General features: G+C 32.9%; 1 protein-coding gene across 1 annotated transcript; it reads left to right on the top strand.

Annotated features, from left to right (window-relative positions):
• The first annotated feature begins 846 nt into the window (after positions 1-846).
• LOC127702822 (ankyrin-3-like) lies at positions 847-2269 on the top strand. Its single transcript, XM_052207122.1, has 2 exons — positions 847-1986; positions 2261-2269. Exons 1-2 carry the CDS (start codon positions 847-849, stop codon positions 2267-2269), a joined length of 1149 nt encoding a protein of 382 aa, XP_052063082.1.
• Positions 2270-19011: the final 16742 nt, after the last annotated feature.

Genomic DNA, 19011 nt, shown 5'->3' with positions numbered 1-19011 from the left:
ATCAGCAAGTTGTATCTTACTGATGATGTTGTATGTCACCTGAATGATGAAACGGTTATGACGTACAATTTCTTTCCTTTACTCTGTGTTATGTTTAAAGAAAAGAATATAGGGAATGTTGATTTCTTTCAAAACCCTAATCAGTTTATTAAAAACGAAATTGACAACTTTAAAAATAAAAGAGATTTATCATTTATAGCTCTAGCACTGTTGGTTTTATGTAATAACTCGATCGAAAAAGACGGTCTTCAAATTGGAAAAAATAAATACGATATCATGTTACAAGATTTATTTGATGAACTGGGTTCAATGAAATGTTCAATTAAAACTTCAATATTGTTTCATCTTCAAAATCTCAAAAACATGTATCTTGCAGAAACAGAGTCTACATTCTGTACAAAACATGATAAAATTTTTGACATTATTTCCCATACAGTTGGAAAATTTATAATTCGCTGTATTTTAAGACATGGTGAACCGGATTTCATAAGTAGTAGATTGCAATTAGAATCACTCAGTGAACAATACGATGACTGTACCATAATCATTCCAGATGAATTAGAAAGCTTATACTTTGATCGTATCTCGAGAGACATTGATGAGGGATATCATTGGGATGTATTTGCTAACATTCAGATGAAATTTGAAAATTACAGAAATCTGTTAATGCATCACTTGAAAAAATCAGATGTTCAATTTTCGTCATCAAGAATTAAGGGCACAACTCCATTACATGTCACTGCCGCCAAAGGTTATTATGATATTTCAAAATATATACTTGACAAAAATAGAAAACAGATAAATTCACTTGATGATAAAAATGCATCGCCTTTACACAACGCTTCTATGTATGGGTGTCATGAAATTACACGCTTATTTCTAACCAAAGGTGCTAAAATTGAACAAAAAGACAGTGGTGGATGTACCCCTTTGCTTCAAAGTTGCAATAATGGACATTTAAAAGTAAGTGAAATATTATTAGAAAAAAATGCAAATTTTCATCAATGTGAAAACAATGGCTGGTGTCCGTTGCACTTGGCATCATCTGATGGAAATACTGACCTTATTGAACTTCTAATAAAGCATCAGGCAAATATCAATCAGCAAATGCATAACGGAATGACACCATTATACATAGCTTCAGATGACGGTCATGCATGTGTAGTGAAATTATTACTTAAGTATGCTGCCAAAGTAAATAAGTGTGAAAATAATGGATGGTCTCCATTAAAAATTGCATGCTTTCATGGGTTTAAAGACATAGCTGAATTGTTAATTTGTCATGGTGCACATGTAAACAAAGGTTCACAGAGTGGTTGGTCTCCATTGCATTTGGCATCATCTGATGGATATATTGGCGTGATTGAACTTCTTGTAAAGCATCACGCAAGCGTCAATCAGCAAATGCCTAACGGAATGACACCATTATACTTAGCTTCAGATAACGGTCATGTATGCGTGGTGAAATTATTACTTAAGTATGCCGCCAAAGTAAACAAGTGTGAAAACAATGGATGGTCTCCATTAAAAATTGCTTGCTTTAATGGGTTTAAAAACATAGCTGAATTATTAATTAATCATGGTGCACAGGTAAACGAAAATTCAAAGACTGGAAAAACACCACTTCATACCGTTTGTTTCAAAAATTATTTGAATATAGCTACACTACTAATCCAGCATGGTGCGTCGGTTAACGAAAATGACAAGGATGGAAATACGCCATTAAGTATAGCCTGCGATAAAAAGTTTAATGAAATTTCTGAATTTTTACTTGAAAATGGTGCAGCAATAAATAACCGTGATGAATATGGTCGGACACCTTTACACATAGCTATTATAAATGAAAATACAGATCTGATTAAGATTCTAATCGAACATGATGCAGACGTAAACTTGAATACGAATAATGGAATAAGTCCGATTTATGCAGCTTGTCAGTTAGACAATATAGAAGCAGTAAAGATGCTGATGAGTTATAAAGCTGACGTAAAAAAATGTGATGTATACGGATGTAGTCCTTTACATATTGCTTCTTATTCTAACCACCTGGAAATAGTTTCATATCTGTGTGATGCAGGTACCGCAGTGGTAAATCTTTATGATAAGAAAGGTCAATCGCCTTTACATTTTGCCTGTGAAAAAGGGCATGACGATGTAGTAAAACAACTGGTTGCACATGGAGCTTCTATTAATCATTGCGATTACAGGGGTTTTACTCCGTTACTTTCAGCTTGTTCTAATGGCAATAAAACTATAACAGAACTATTAATCAAAGAGGGTACAGCAATAAACCACCTTGATAGAACTGAACGAACGCCATTATATATAGCTTGTCAAAGCGGCTGTACAGATTTAGTTGAAATGTTACTCGAAAATAAAGCAGAAGTAAACAGGGCAGCTCAAGATGAGTCTAAAGAAGGCTGGACACCTTTGCATGTTTCATCGGCTTCTAGTAATACTGGTATTACTACATTACTGCTTCTGAATAATGCAGCCGTCAACAAAGAAGATAACTATGGACACACCCCAGTATACTACGCTTCGAGAAACAATCATACTGATATCGTTGAGCTTCTTATTAGTCATGGAGCTATCAAGAGCAGAGAATTAAAAAGTCGAAAATTTTGTGTAATTCAATGAACTTGACATAATACAAAACGCAAGTAATTTTTGTGTAGTTTGCTTGTTTAAAACATTTAAAGAACCGGACTTCACGTAATACATTGTAGTTAATCCTAGGCAGCAATTTTGTATTGTATGATAAATAATTTCTGTGAATTTTATAATTTACTTACATTATATATCATAATTGAAGCTTACTCAATATTTATTATAATTTTTGTAATGTGAACTTATAAACTTGTAGAAATATTATTATTATCATTAGTTATTATTATCATTATTATAAGTAGTATTATTATTGCGTATAGATAGTTTAACAGATAGTTTTTTTTTTTTTGTGGTATCAATTTTTCTGAACCGGATGCGCATTTCTATTATTAGGGTCTCTTCAGCGATGCTCGAATTAGATGATAATCAAAAATGGTTTTAAAATAATAAATACAGTCATTATACTTAGAAAACAGTACAACCAAAAAGGTTCACGAATTCAGTCATTAAAAATCATCAGAGATACTTATACGTTACAACCAAGTCTTCTTTTATACGGTATTATACAGTATCGTTTTTTTTGTTTTTTTTTGTGTTCCTGACCAAAATAATATGCTCCAACATAGTTATGAGAAAAACACGACTCAAATCAAAACTACATAAGTTTAACTGAAATCACCCCTGGTTTTTTGTGGGGTTCGTGTTGCTCAGTATTTGATTGCTATGTTGTTTTTAAATATTTTTGTTTGTCTATTCCTTTTTTTTGTCATGGCGTTGTCTGTTTATCATCGACTGAGTTTGAACATCCCTTTAGGTTTTTCTGTCTCTCTTTCGCTGTCACCTTCACGAATAGGATACGATTTATCAATGTCTCAACTAATTAGCAAAATTTTTCACGCTTTTCGATCCGTATTAACTAATAAAGTCGTCTGATTTATAAATAAATCGATTGTATCCTTTCCCGATTATTGTAAACTCCATGTGGAGTTGAAGCGATTCCGTCAGTTTTGATATTTACCTCGACTTATATCTTCCTATTTGATTAATGACATTTGAACAAAGATAATACATTTTTTTCTGAAATAATATGTAACTGCTAGTTAGATTGGATATATCTTCGCTCTATGAGTGGGCTTGATTGCATTCATCGTGGCCGTTTGTTCGGACTTTATATCAGACACCTGGATCTATTTTCAAATACTTAACTTAGTAACTTAATTAGTCAATCTGTAGAAAAAAAAAACTCATCCTAACAAACTTCATCATCAATTCGAACGGTTGATCCTCGATATCAGGTAAAGCGCAAACATCAATTTTTCGGAATCATTCTGACAGACCTAATTACCATTTCTAACGGAGTTATCTCCCCGAAAAAAAAAATACTTTGTTGTGTGTTAAACACAGAGACCTGAGCAGGTAGCATAAAACCAAAAAGGGATAATGTTTTATGGATAAATTGCAATTGTTTATTATATTTTACTCCGCAAGAAATATAAACCGACTCATTCGGTTAGTTGTAGATACATGTCTTCGCCACTTAACCTATTGACCACAATCCTTGACAATAAAAAGATCAATGTAACAGTAACCTTTAGAAATAAGACACTTTTATGAGGGATATCGGTAACAATAATGGCTAAATAAATGGTAAATAGCTAAAAAGTTTGAGACAAAAAGTCACAATTTCCTTTTGTTTTTATCGACCATCCGTCAGACAGAAAATCTCAATTTTCAAGTAATTTCGAAAGTGACTATTACTCAACACGTACGGCTCTGGGCAAAATCGCCGTGCCTTCCAACATAAGAGAGTGTTATCAGATGAGATTGGAAACCGTTATAACTCGTGAAAAAGTAAATGGACGAAAATTGTTGAGACATCAGGTCGCAGATTTATTACGACGACGAAATGGGGTAAGGTTGCCAATTAGACAATGATGTGAACAAGTAAAGGGCACCGTACGGATTTAAACAATCGATAAAAACCCATAGCGTATTATAAACTATAAAATGCCAAGGATGACAAAAAGTATGACATTGAAAAGGAAAAAACAACAATGGCCTTATTTATATCACAACAATAAATAAAGACAATTACTAGTAGTAATAATTGCAGCAAGATGTGTTTACGTATTACCTAAAACGAAGTCCCCTTAGACCCTCATAATTATATCTCTTTAATTCAAGTTGTCATATATAAAAGCTTGGGTCAACAGGTTTCAAAAAGATACGGTTGCTAGGTTATTTCTTTTAAAACATTAAAAGTCTGAAAGTCTTTCAGCAAATTTACCAAAATTAGAATCACGTCCTTTAAAAGTACAAAGGTCCGTGTCAAATTTTTGGTCACACTTGTTACCAAAATATATGGTTGCTATATGCATTTCTTAATCATAATTGTTATGAGAGAGGCTTTCAGAAAATCTACCAAAATTATTATTCTGTCCTTTTGAAGTGAAATTGTTCTGTGTCAAACGGTTTCAACAGTTCTAAAAATATATAAATATTTTCAGAAACTTTACAAATTTAGAATCACATGCTTTAGAAGTTCAATTGTTAGTCTAGTCATAATAGTTTTCAAAATAAATGGTTGCTAGGTATTTTTTTCAGAATTGTTCTTAAAAAAACTCCATAAATTACTTCAAATAAGAATTGCGTTCTCATTAAATTTTTTTTTTTCGTGGCAAAGTTTGAGTCATAATGATTTAAAAAAATAGATACGTTTAATTGCTATATACCGGAGCTGGATTTCACTATATGCAAGCATTTATTAATTATTTTTTACAGCGTTATTCTACCTGTCATTTTATTTTTTTCGTGGTCTCTTCTACTATGTACGGAATAAATTGCAGAGAAAATGCCTTTTTTCTTACCTGTTTTTGAACTGATCGTTCTTTTTTTTTCTTTTGTTTTTTTACAGATTATGATATTAAAAACTGGACAGGGTTCAAAACGTAACAATTACTTGTTGAACCCATTAGCTTAACCCTCATCAAAGATGATAATTTTCATGCTTTGCTGACGATAAGAGGTTTGAATCTTAGGAACCAATCAATAGTTGCCTCACAGACAAGATTTTTATCATGTTCCTAGGACTTGAAAAAGTAAAGAAAATTGACGTAGAGAACTTTATGCATTGGCTTAAACCATGAAAACTCATACGACTTTCACCAACGACATCTGGGTAAAATAACCTCGAAGAACCAGTTGTAATTGTAAGTTTATGACATACTGTCTAACAATTTCGATCATCCAATAAGCAAGTTCATCTTAATTAGTACCCAATAGGACACAACCCTATAGGAGTCATATCAGTCTGGTTCAGGAAGGTTGAACATGTTCATAGGGAACTAGTGTTCATAGCTGTACTTATAAAGTGGATAACACAAATCTTAAATTTTATATTGAATTTCTTTTGAAACACCATAAAAAATGTTTGCTCCTTTACTAAAGAGTATAGTCACAAAACCAAATATCTAGCCATGTTTTTCCAAATATCTGTCGTTTAATAGGAGAGTTAATTATATAAAACATATGCGAAATGTAGATTGATATTAAACCTACTTATTCCATATTTTTTTTTATTTGCACCAGAAACTAAATGAAATGAAAGTATAGCAGTTTTTTTTTTTGTATTCTGCGGGGTTTCCTATAACCGATCTAATGAGCCAATCTTTTTCCAACTGGTATTTACAGTTCGTTTCTACTTTTGTGTTGTTACACAACAGACTGAATTTTTCTGGGAGGGAGCGGATAAGCGCTCACAAACATAATAAATACCAACACATGTATGTGCTTTGCAACGCCAGTACTTGTTATCCAGTGGTTGTTGTTTGGTTGTTGCCTGCCATATTTGTGTTTTGTTCATTGTTGTAATGTAGTACAAATCAATTTTTGAAATTTTCACTTTTTGTTATCCTTTTTTATATCTTACCATATTAGTACTGCAACTAGACTTTTTTTTAATTCAATGTACCGGAATAACACATATATATTGCATATCATTTTAAAGATAAAAATGTATACAAAAAGAAAAAAATTGGTCGTAAAAATCCAGTATTGTAATATTTTTGTGAAATTGAGGTCATAGGTCAAACTTGGAATATGTCATAAATTCAAACGTGATACAAATAGATTGAACTTTCTGAGATATATTCAGTCAAATGCTACAAAAATATATAATTTTCACGAGCATATATTGCAAATGATGTCAAAACAAAAGATTTGACTTTTTGTATGAAGAGCCACCATTTCAAAATGGTGTTTATGTTGAGTTTTTTTTCCATTTTTTCCAAAGAAAATGTAAATGTGAACTTGACCTTTTCACATCGATTAGCTTTTACATTGCTTATTGTTTTTTCAGCACAGCATATAACAAAATTATTTTCTCATCAGTAATACACCAGTTTCTAAATATATTTCATTTATTTTTCTACATTTGAAAAAAAATTACACTAAAACCGTATCTTTCCATTCTGTATCCAAAAGATGAATTAACATTGTGTACTTGCAAAGTCGACAAACCGGTTTATAACATAAAGCAGTCAACCGAGGCGAAGGTGAGGATTGACTCGTTTTGTTATACCTATTGGTTCAGTGTAAACCAATATCAGTTTTCTGCCATGAGCTTTCTCTTTTCTTGGAATTATCCTGATGATAATGTGCAGTCTCAACAATCTTTAATGAAGTGGTTGATAAGAACATTGCTTGTCTAATGTTAATCAAATTCGACAATCGGTCAACACTGTCAAATAACTTGTTGTTTTAAAAAGAGATACATACATTAGTTCTGCTTGTTAATTAATAGGGGTGGACAGTAAAAAATGCCTTGAAAAGTTACACTTCACTACAAAAGTCTAAAAGTCTGAAAAGACCAGTTTTTGTCTTAATTTGCATGAACTTTTACTCGACATTCTCCAAAAGTATGACTTGTGTCTTAATTTTTCTTGACAAATTCTCATTTATATTAAATTTGTATGAAATTTACTCGACATATTCTCGACATTCTGAATATGGTCTTAAAATTTCTTGACAAATTCTTGACATTTGAATACTGTCTTGAAATTTCTCGACATATTCTCGACATTCTTATTTTTTCTCAGTATGGCTTGACATATTCTGAACATTTTGAATCGTGTCTTAAATTTACTTGACAGTTCTGAGTTTTACAAATCATGACCAACATTCATGATATAACTTTAATCTTTATTTCTCTTTATATGATATACTGTTGTTTCAAATTATACTTCTTTACAACAAAAATAAAAGTTGGGCATGTATAATAATTGAAAATTTGGGTATATAAATATTTTTACAAATGCAAATATGGCTATGAAATCTAAAGTATAAAATAATTCAAATGTGGGTGTGTTGATATAAAACTATTTCAATGTGGGTTTTTAAATAATTACAAATTTTGATTCCTAAATCTTAAAAATTAAATGATTCAAACCAATCATACTGTAGACATATTTCATTCTACATTCATAATATTCAATGTTGATATGGTAAATAATTATTATACCAAAATGTGGTTTATATAAATAGCAAATTATGATGATATACAAATCATTCATTTAACAGAAGAAAAATTTGTGTAATGTCATCTGTAGGAATATATTAAGTATTACACATGGACAGGATGTTCCCCATAAAATTAAGGTATTCCACACCCCAGAGTACACGCAACTGTCAAATAGAAGTTATTGCTTTACCTGTAATCAGCCATACAACTTATCAGTTGACCGACCATGCCACTACAATTTAAAAAGTTTGTTGATAGATGAAAATGAAAATCATCATTTTGATGAAAAAAAAATGAATTGAAATGGATTTTCTTCATCAAAATTATGAAGTTAATTATTTTAACATAAAAACAAATTAAATAATTCCCAAAGATTAAAAGAAAATTATTATCTACTCCAGGAATAATAAAAAAAATGTATTTATAATGGGTCCCATCAATGATTTCTATAGAAATCATCGGTCTTATGAAATGGTTCTCAAACAGACATGCATAATATAGGTCTAAACATTTTTTTCTTTTCAGGAAGGAGTTATCACAAATATTTATTTTTGATAAAAAATTATAAAATTCAACACTCAAATTTGAATAAAAAATGTTTTTGGGTTGTTCTAAAAAATGAATAAGGTTTTTGAATCAAGATGGGAACAAATTCTTTGACATAAACGAAAGCCCCCCCCCCCCCCCCCTTTTATAGCCACACAAACCCAAAAGATGAATTGTGGGGTCCAAAAGAGATACAAGACACCTATTTTAGTAAAGCAAATTTGACTGGCAGTTTTGCGAACGGCAAAAATCTAAATGCTGTTTGTCAATACCTTCGACTTATATTCCAAGTGAAAACAATTACTTAAATGTTTAATAAAAATAAATCAAAATTAAACTACATGGGGGATTATTCAGGGTATTCCAACTTAGTTGCACCAAAAGGGTATCTTACTATACCAAATTAATCCTTGATTCTTCAAAGTTTAGTTTAGCCATAATAAAAAGAAGCATACAACAGCAATAAAATGTCATAAACAGTGCAGAATAAGTCTGTTCACATTTCAGGCGAAATTTATACTGTTGAGATAGTGTCAAAACATATTTAAGACTGTCAAGAATGTGTCGAGACATATTCAGACATTATTTAGAATGTCAAGAATATGTCGAGACATATTCAGACATTATTAAGAATGTCAAGAAAATGTCAAGACAGATCGAGACAAATTTAAGACAGTCAAGAATTGGTCGAGACTAATCCAGACTCTTATCAGATGATACAGGAAGTGTCGAGAAATTTTAAGACAATGTTCATACTGTCAAGACACTTGTCAAGAAAAATCAAGAACCTTATTAGACAAATTCATACTATGTCAAGAATTTTTAAAAATTATTCAGACAAATTAAAAATGTCGAGTAAAAATTCATGCAAATTCAGACAAAAACTGGTCTTTTCAGACTTTTTGACTTTTGTAGTGCTTGGTAATACACTGTATATTGTTTGTCTTTTCGTCGATTTTCTTTCTTCTCTTTTTTTGACATGGCGTTGTCATTATGTTATCCATTTATGAGTTTGAATTTTCATCTGTTAAGACAAATTTAGAATGTTTCGAATATGTCGAGACTAATCTAATGTTAACAATATGTTCTTACAAGTTCAGTTAAGTATCTGTTCAGGCAAATTTATAATTTCAAGAATTTGTTAAGAAGAATTCAGAATGATAAGAATATGTTGAAAAAATCAGACTTTATTGATACTTTCAGAATAGTAAGACAAAATTATGACAAAAATAGTTGTATCAGAATCTTTGGATTCTGTAGTGTAAATAGCTTATTTCGGTTGTAAAACACAGAAAACTTAAATAATTCTAAGCAACAGTAGTATACCGATGATCAAAACTCGTAAATATTTATTTCAAATATATATTAATCATAAATATTCAAAGAACTGAATGAATTGCATGAACTCCAAACGGAACCATACCTTTTGCATCAACAGGGTAAACGTCCTCTGCAATGCAGGTATAATCGATCATGCCGATCCAGACACAGTCAGTATTTCATGTAAGGAGATAGGATACAATCGGCAAATTTATAAATCAGACGATTTTGCTGCTATTTTGAAATCTTAGACTAAGAAACATGTCTCTCGTGTATGTCTTATCGGTCAACCAATTGTAATGGTGACCGTAAAACTTGTGTATTGCTGATTAAAGTCATTCTCCCCCATAATCCTACTGATGAGGTTCGTGTATTATTAAACTGTTACGTAACATATCAATTGAGATATAAAAACGATGAATCAGAGTATATACTGAGAAATGAGATCAGAATGGGCAAACTTAAATCGTCAATTTTGTCGTAGATCTGAGATTAAAGTCATTAACCTGTATCAAACAAAAATAACACATTATAAATTTCGTTACTACGAAGCGTACGAAGCGCTTTTCTGGCTTTACGCTCAAACCAAATATATATATATCAAAATCATAGCATGTCTAATTTATAAAAGATATATATATAAAATATTTTAAAATAATTGACACCGAAGAAGGCTATTTGTTAAGCCGAAATATTTGTCAACACGATTTATTAACAACATCTTCGTATAATACCATCTTATATTAGTATCGTTGTGCAAATCTCTAGACTTATATAATTTGTTTCCTTATCTGCACAGTATCGTCTATTCTAGACGATCCGGTACATAGTAAATTTGCTGGTTGGTCCTTTTTATAGACTTCTATATATATATATATATATATATATATATATAAACAAGTCTTAATTGAAAACAACGTTCAAACCTATGATTGCGTTGGATAAAAACCGCAATTTTTATACGTGTGCATGTAAAACAAATTTCTTGGTAGAGGGGTCTAAATACTGCACAAACAACATTTTCCAAAAGACCAAATGAGTGAAAAAGTATATTTTAACAAAACGCATTTGACTAGCAGGTCGAACAACTGATGTTCTTAAACCCTGCTGACTGCCATTTGCGATTGCCAAATAATAGGATCACAAGATGTAACAAAATAGATCTTATTATTAATTCATTACCAAACAGAAAAAACAAAAGACTTGCGGAAAAGATGGTATACCGCAAACATGAGGTGCACAAATTTGTACACCATATCCGGATTTCGACAATTAATGTCTCTTCAGTGATGTTAGGAATCGAAACGGTATTTGGAAGGCCATATAATTTACCTCAATTTAGGATAGACTCTTGAATTTTGAAAGAGTCCAAATAGGATGAACGGATCATACAAACCCGAAGGCAAATATAATACAAGCCCAAACGAAAAAATATAAACAAGTCTATATTGAAAACACATTCAAACCTATGATTGCGTTGGATAAAAACCGCAATTTTTATACGTGTGCATGCAAAACAAATTTCTTGTTTAAGGGGTCTAAATACAGCACAAACAACATTTTCCAAAAGACCAAATGAGTGAAAAAGTATATTTTAACAAAACGCATTGGACTAGAAGGTATATATATATATATATATATATATATATAGGAAAAAAAAGTAAGGCTGAAAATGCACCAAATATTTATATTCAATATGAATATTCACATTTTATCTATTACAACAAATTGTTCAAAAATGTCCTCCATACTATTCTACCGGTTTCACTGTTTAACAGATCTTCAAGGATATGGTTGCTGGCGACGTCGTCAGTGATAACGTCCATCAGTGACATTATTATTTAGTCCTGAACGTCATAATATAGCACAACGTAGGTACTTAAAACGAAAGTGAAAGTACATAATTATAAAGAAATGCCTTCCAGATTCTCATTTCATCTATTTAATTTAGGACGGTATTCCTTAATAAAATAATTTTCTTTATTAATTCTCATTGGTTCCGTTGTATTATCTGAACACTGATAAAATGGAAAAATGAAGAAATTTGGATGATTTGATCCAGCGCATCTATCAATATGTTCGCTAAGTGGGATTTTTCTAGTGCTCGGGACTCGAATTTGCTGTCTATGTACTGTCATTCGTTTTCTAATGGTATTGCCGGTTTGTCCAATATAATTTTCTTGACAACCACTACAAGTGATGATGTATAGAAGATTTCCCGATGCACATGTAAAACTGTTCTTGATTTTAAAAATGTGTCCGGATTTAAAAACGAATTCTGTTCCTTCGGATAAGTATAAACAAGATTCACAGTTTGGTCGTCCACATTTTTGTACCTTTGGTTGACTATTTTCAGTTTGGAATGTTGCGCGGGTCAACAATTTTTTTAATGATTTCGGTTGCCGTTTGCTTTTAATTACTTTGTGTGAATTAAATAATTTCAACATCCTCTGGTCGTTCTGTAAAAATGGTAAATTGTTATGTATAGTGTTGAAAGCTCCATTATTTCTGGGGTTGTGAGTAGAAATGTATAGTAAAACGTTTTCTTTTGAATGTGATTTAGTTTTCCGTAATTCCTGTAAGCAAAAAGATTTGGCTCTAGTTATTCCGTCATCAATTATTCTCTTCGGATATTTTCGGTCCAAGAGCATGTATCTTAATTCATTCAATCTTGTATCCCTTAATTCTGGATTTGAAATGATAGTATATATGCGTTCAGCTAGGTTATATGGTATATTGACTCTAGTATGTTTTGGATGACATGATGTAAAAAGTAGATATTGTTTGGAATCAGTCGGTTTATAGAAAATATCGGTTTCTATGTTGGTTCTGTTCTTTAAGATAAGAATGTCTAAAAAAGGTAATTGGTTACTATTGTATTCCATAGTAAATTGAATGTTATCGTTTATTTCATTCAGTAAATCTTTGAATTCCATTAACATATCTATGCTGTTATTCCATAAAATAATACAGTCATCTAAGTATCTTTTCCAATTTTCCATCCAAAATTTATAAAATAAATGTCCAAATTTTCGTTGTGATCTCCGATACATCTGGATCTCGAGGTATCCCATCACTAGACTATATATATATATATATAATGACTGAATAATAGCCACCGATAAATCTTACGGGGCGATGGATCATAAAATTATGATACTGTACACTACAAAATATAATATATAACAAGTCTAAAAGGGTACATCACCAAAAAATAATTAAATCATGAACAAATTTTAGATATTTCGGATAAATAATATCCTTCATCAGTAAGATGTAAAATGAAACTTATCTTGACAAGTGGTAGTCAAACTGAAATAAAAATCTTGAATGCTATACAAATTATCAATAATCAATACGCTGGTAATTTTTTTCAATATTGATGTTTGGGAGGAGGAATAAATTTCTTAAAACTGTAAGAGTCCAAAACGGAAGCCGGAGTTACTGGAAACAAGTGATGGTAGGGAAAATGAGTAACACATTCTATTTTTTTTTCATTTATGCCCTCTGGGGAAACTGTCCTAAGCTTTCTTATCCAAAACCCTTCCCGAGAAAGTCTGTCGGCCCTTGACCAACCCTTGTTGTGGTCTATGATAGTGATGGTAAGGTTTTTGAGATCAGCTTGAAAGCTGTTCAACTGCAGGATGGTGCAAGTCGTGTGGTAACATACGATGTCTGACTTGCCAACAAATACCGAATACTCAAACATTTACTTGCCACTCCACCGGGTCTGTGTACACTATATTTTGCAATGTATCTTGCAAAACCAAGAATGTTGTATACCTTCTTCAGTGTCGATGTGGCATGCAGTATGCTGGCGGGACAGAACAGCCATTCAACAAACGCATGAATGGTCATCGAAGTGACTACACCTGCAAGCCCGACCTCCCCGTAAGTCGTCATTTGAGATCACCTGCAAATTAATGCAAGATACAGTCACAGAAATAATTATTTCTGTGACTGTATCAGGCATTAATTTGTAAGATCCTTTACAATAGATATTTCAGCTGATCTGTAACAATTCCATCTTCATGCCTTATGTATCATGTACTGTATTACGACGCTAGATTAAAACTGACGAGGAAAAGTAACACCCGGCCACCGAAAGCTTTATTATAGTGAAGCCTAGGTGGTCGAGTGGTCTAGCGCATCGGATACAGTGCAGGCGATTTGGTGTCACGATATCTCAGTAGCATGAGTTCGAATCCCGGCGAGGGAAGAACAAAAAATTTGCGAAAGCAAATTTACAGATCTAACATTGTTGGGCTGATGTTAAGACGAGTTGTATATATATATATATATATTGTTTTCTGTTTAGTATTAAATTTATAATTAAGATCCATTTATTACATCGGTGATCCGTTTATTTGGCAATCGCCAATGGCAGTCAGCAGGGTTTAAGAACATTTGTTGTTCGACCTGTTAGTCAAATGCGTTCTGTTGAAATATACTTTTCACTTTTTTGGTCTTTTGGAAAATGTTGTTTGTGCTGTATTTAGACCCCTCCAACAAGAAATTTGTTTTGCATGCACACGTATAAAAATTGCGGTTTTTATCCAACGCAATCATAGGTTTGAACGTTGTTTTTAATTTAGACTTGTATATATATATATATATATATATATATTTATCATAAATTTGTCAAAAGTTTTACCGTTAAACTCATCATCGATGCCAAGATTGAAATTGTGTACGCCAGACGCGCGTTTCGTGTACAAAAGAATTATCAGTTTTATCCCAAAAAAAGTTAAATAGGCCAAATAAAGTACAAAATTGAAGAGCACTGAGGACCCACAGTTCCGAAAGGTTTTGCCAAACACAGTTAAGGTAATCTATACTGCGGTAGAAAATCCTTAGTATTTTTTTGAAAACAGTTAATTTGTAATTATGACCATATCAATGATAATTATGGTTAACACAGAAGTGATGACTTCTTGACTGGTGATAACCTCCTGGAGAAAACATCCACCAGCAGTGACATCGACCCAGTGGTTGTAAATAAACTCAAATAAAAAAAGCTAAAATATAGTTTTAAGTTGACGAGTATTGACGACCCAAAAGTCTGAAAGGTTTTGCCAAATACAGCTAAGGTAATATAATCCTGGGGTAGAACATCCTTAGTATTTAGAATAGTTCAAAGTTTTGTTAACAGTTAATCCACAATTATGACCACATCAATGCTAATTGAAGTCAACGCAGAAGTGCTGACTACTGGGCTGGTGATATTCTCGGAGAGGAAACCTCCATTAGCAGTGGCATTGACCCAGTGGTTAAAGTTTATCATTAGTATAGCAATTATTGTGAATAGATAATTTTAATAAAAAGATGTATTGCGCATCCAGCTTTTACTGTTACATTATTTATGAAACTTACAAGTAAAGTAATTGGCCACCATATCACTCTCTTTTTCTAAAATACTTATTGATAAAGGTTACAATTACTGCTCTTGCTCAATCACTACGTTTGGTATTTTTCAAACATCAACTTGCAAATGTGTAGGTTGAAGACATACTAAAATGTTTCTTTTATTTATACCAAAATAAGAGCATGAAACGATATTATTGTAATATCAACAGGTTATGTATTTCAGCTTCCTTTCGGAACATCCGTGCATTCTTTGATGTGATATTAGTTTGTATTCTATTATATTAGGACTTGTGCTTTGTTATCTATTATAACGTTATAGACTTTCAAATCCTTTTCATGTACAAAATTGTATTATCAAAAGCAAAGGAGACAACTATCCACCAGTGACTAACGGACAAGGTTGTAAACAACTACTGTTCACCCCAACCTTTAACAATTAGCTGTATATATATATATATATATATATATATATATATATATATATATAAAACGTCTGAATAATAGTCAACGATTTTTCCCACGAGGGCGCTGGATCGTTACGAGTAACGATACACGTACACAATAAATAAATTATATAAACGCCTAAAAAGTGTACACAACAACACCAATAACAAAAAAAGGAACTATAAATGTAATTATTTATAAATATTTCGGATAACAGATATCCTTCATCAGTAAATATGATTGTGATGTTGAATGAATCATATATCAGTCTACTTAGATTAAACTATAACAATCTTGAAATTTATACAATAAAAAAGTCAAACCGAACATCAGGTAAGACGCTTGCACAATTCTAAATATGTGTTAAACACGACATAGGTTATATGACTAATTACAACAGAGAGTTCAAATATATGCTTTAAATAAAAAATAATAATGTTCGATATGAACTAGCACAATTCTAAAGCTTTAACGGTGACGACAGTTATGATGTTACAAGAACGATTGCGTCAATAAGAATTCCAAATAAAAAGCACTGAACGATCTAAATTTGTAACTACTGTTAGGGTCAACGTTCATGTCAAGAGCATTTTTAAGTTTCGTTATTGTTACCAGGTATATACGGATTAGAGTTTATGTAAGGGAACTTGACAAGATGGTATTTTGGGAAAGTTCTTTTATTTTATTTTTCAATCATGACGTTTTGTCTGCGTATTTAAACATCGTTAGTTAACCTTAGTCAAAATCTATTACCACACCTTAACGGTCGCCTGCTTGCGATGAATAAATACGCAGACTCTGCTGCAACAACTCCACCGCTGTCAAACCTGAAACATTCACAAATTTAGATCGTTCAGCGCTGCCCATTTGGAATTCTTACTGACGCAATCGCTCTTGCAACACCACAAATGCCGTCACCGTAAAAGCTTTAGAATTGTGCCAGTTCACATCGCACATTATTATTCCTATCCAAAACATATACTTGAACTCTCCGTTGCAACCAGTCATATAACCCATGTCGCGTCCAACACACCTTCAGAATTGTGCAAGCGTCCCACCTGATGTTCGGGTTGACCCCCCTATTGTATAAATTTCAAGATTGTTATAGTTCAATCCAAGTAGACTGACATATGATTCATTCAACATCACAATCATACCCACTGATGAAGGACATCTGCCATCCGAAACACCTACAAGTAACCACATCTACAGTTCCTTTTCTTGCCATTGGTGTTGTTGTGTACACCCCCTAGGCGCCCATACAATTTATTCATTGTGTACATGCACCGCCACTCGCAACGATCATTCGCCCTCGTGGGAAAAATCGTTGTTGACTATCATTCAGACGTTCCATATATATATATATATATACAAAACGTCTGAACAATAGTCATCGATTTTTCCCACGAGGGCGCTGGATCGCCACAAGCAACGACACACGTACACAACAAATAAACCATATAAACGCCCAAAAAGTGTACACAACAACACCAATAACAAAAAAAGGAACCACAAATGCAATTACTCATAAACACTTCGGACAACAGATATCCTTCATCAGCAAATATGATTGTGATGTTGAATGAATCATACATCCGTCCACCCAGACTAAACTATACCAATCTCGAAACCTATACAATAAAAATGTCAAACCGAACATCAGGCAAGACGCCTGCACAATTCCAAACATGTGCCAAACACGACACAGGTCATATGACCAATTACAACAGAGAGCTCAAATATATGCTTCAAACAAAAATAAAAATGTGCGATATGAACCAGCACAATTCCAAAGCCCCAACGGCGACGACAGTTACGATGTTACAAGAACGATTGCGTCAACAAGAACTCCAAACAAACAGCACTGAACGATCCAAACTTGTAAACATCTCAAACCCGACAACGGTAGAGCAGTCGCAACAGAGTCTGCGCACCTAAACATCGCAAACAAACGGCCGTTAAAATACAATAATAAATTTTGACTAAGGTTAACTAGTTGAACGTGGCTTGGTACTTTTACATCCCTCAAAAAATTAAGCAATTTAAATTGGTATATTCAACAGATTTATTTTAGAGATGATTAAGGTAAAGAAATAGAAACAGAGACTGTAATAAAAAGTAATATTACCCAAATGTGAAGCACTGCATGGAGTCGAACTACATCTTTTCATTTATCCCATTTGGTGCCAAAGTTGTTAATTTTCTTATCCAAAATCTTTCCCGAGTGAGTCTATCCTCCCTAGACCAAGCAGAGTTGTGGTCAATGATTGTAATGGTCAGTCGATTGAGATCTGCCTTAGTGTGGCCAGGGGATCTCAAATGTCGACTGAGAGGGAGGTCTGGCTTGCATTGGTAGTCGCTACGATGTCCGTTCATTCGTTTGTGAAACGGCTGTTCTGACTCGCCAACATACTGTTTACCACATTTACACTGTAGGAGATACACAACATTTGTAGTCTTGCAATTAACATTGCAAAATATGGTGTATTCTGTACCAGTGGAGTGACTGTTAAAAGTCTGGGTAACCAGTATTTGTTTGCAAGTCAGACATCGTTTGTTTCCGCAACCCTTGCAAGAGCCCACAGACGAAGAGCCTGCTTGAGAGGATAAATCAGCTCTCACCAGCAAGTCTTTAAGGCTTTTGGGCCTACGGAAAGCCAGTACAGGTGGCTCGGGAAAGATCTTGGATAGTTTAGGATGTTTTTCGATTTCTTTCCAATTTTCGCGGATTAGGTGAGATAAGTTGTCAAATTTTGGATGGTAAGTCAACACAAAAGGCACCCTCCTGTTGACCTTTTTGACTTTATATTGTAAAAGTTCATCTCGGCTGGTGTTGTTAGCACGAGAAAAACCTTTATCAATGTCTTTTCTTTTGTAGCCCCGATGTTTTAGGTGACCGCGAAGTTCTTGTAGTCGTTTTTTTGCAATATCGTTGGTGGAGCAAATCCTTTTTATTCGTATGGCCTGGCTGTAGGGAATGCTCTTGGTGCAATGTTTAGGGTGACAACTCAAAGGAGAAAGATATTGATGTTTGTCTGTGGGCTTGCAATACAGATCTGTAAATATGTTTCCATCCCTCACTTGCGTTGTAGTGTCAAGAAATGTGATCTTAGAGTCAGAGATTTCATATGTGAATTTTATTGAGGGATGGGCATCGTTGGCATGTTGAATGAACAAATTTAGTTCTTGTTCAGTATTAATCCACT

Source organism: Mytilus californianus, unplaced genomic scaffold (genome assembly GCF_021869535.1).
Source record: "Mytilus californianus isolate M0D057914Y unplaced genomic scaffold, xbMytCali1.0.p SCAF_5, whole genome shotgun sequence".
NCBI classification, from domain to species: domain Eukaryota; kingdom Metazoa; phylum Mollusca; class Bivalvia; order Mytilida; family Mytilidae; genus Mytilus; species Mytilus californianus.
The sequence above is the reverse complement of the archived record's forward strand: the minus strand, read 5'-3'. Positions and strand labels throughout refer to the sequence as shown.

Excerpts from the sequence above, each read along its gene's own strand:
- LOC127702822 (XM_052207122.1), top strand. The coding sequence starts at position 847 with ATGTATGGGTGTCATGAAATTACACGCTTATTTCTAACCAAAGGTGCT.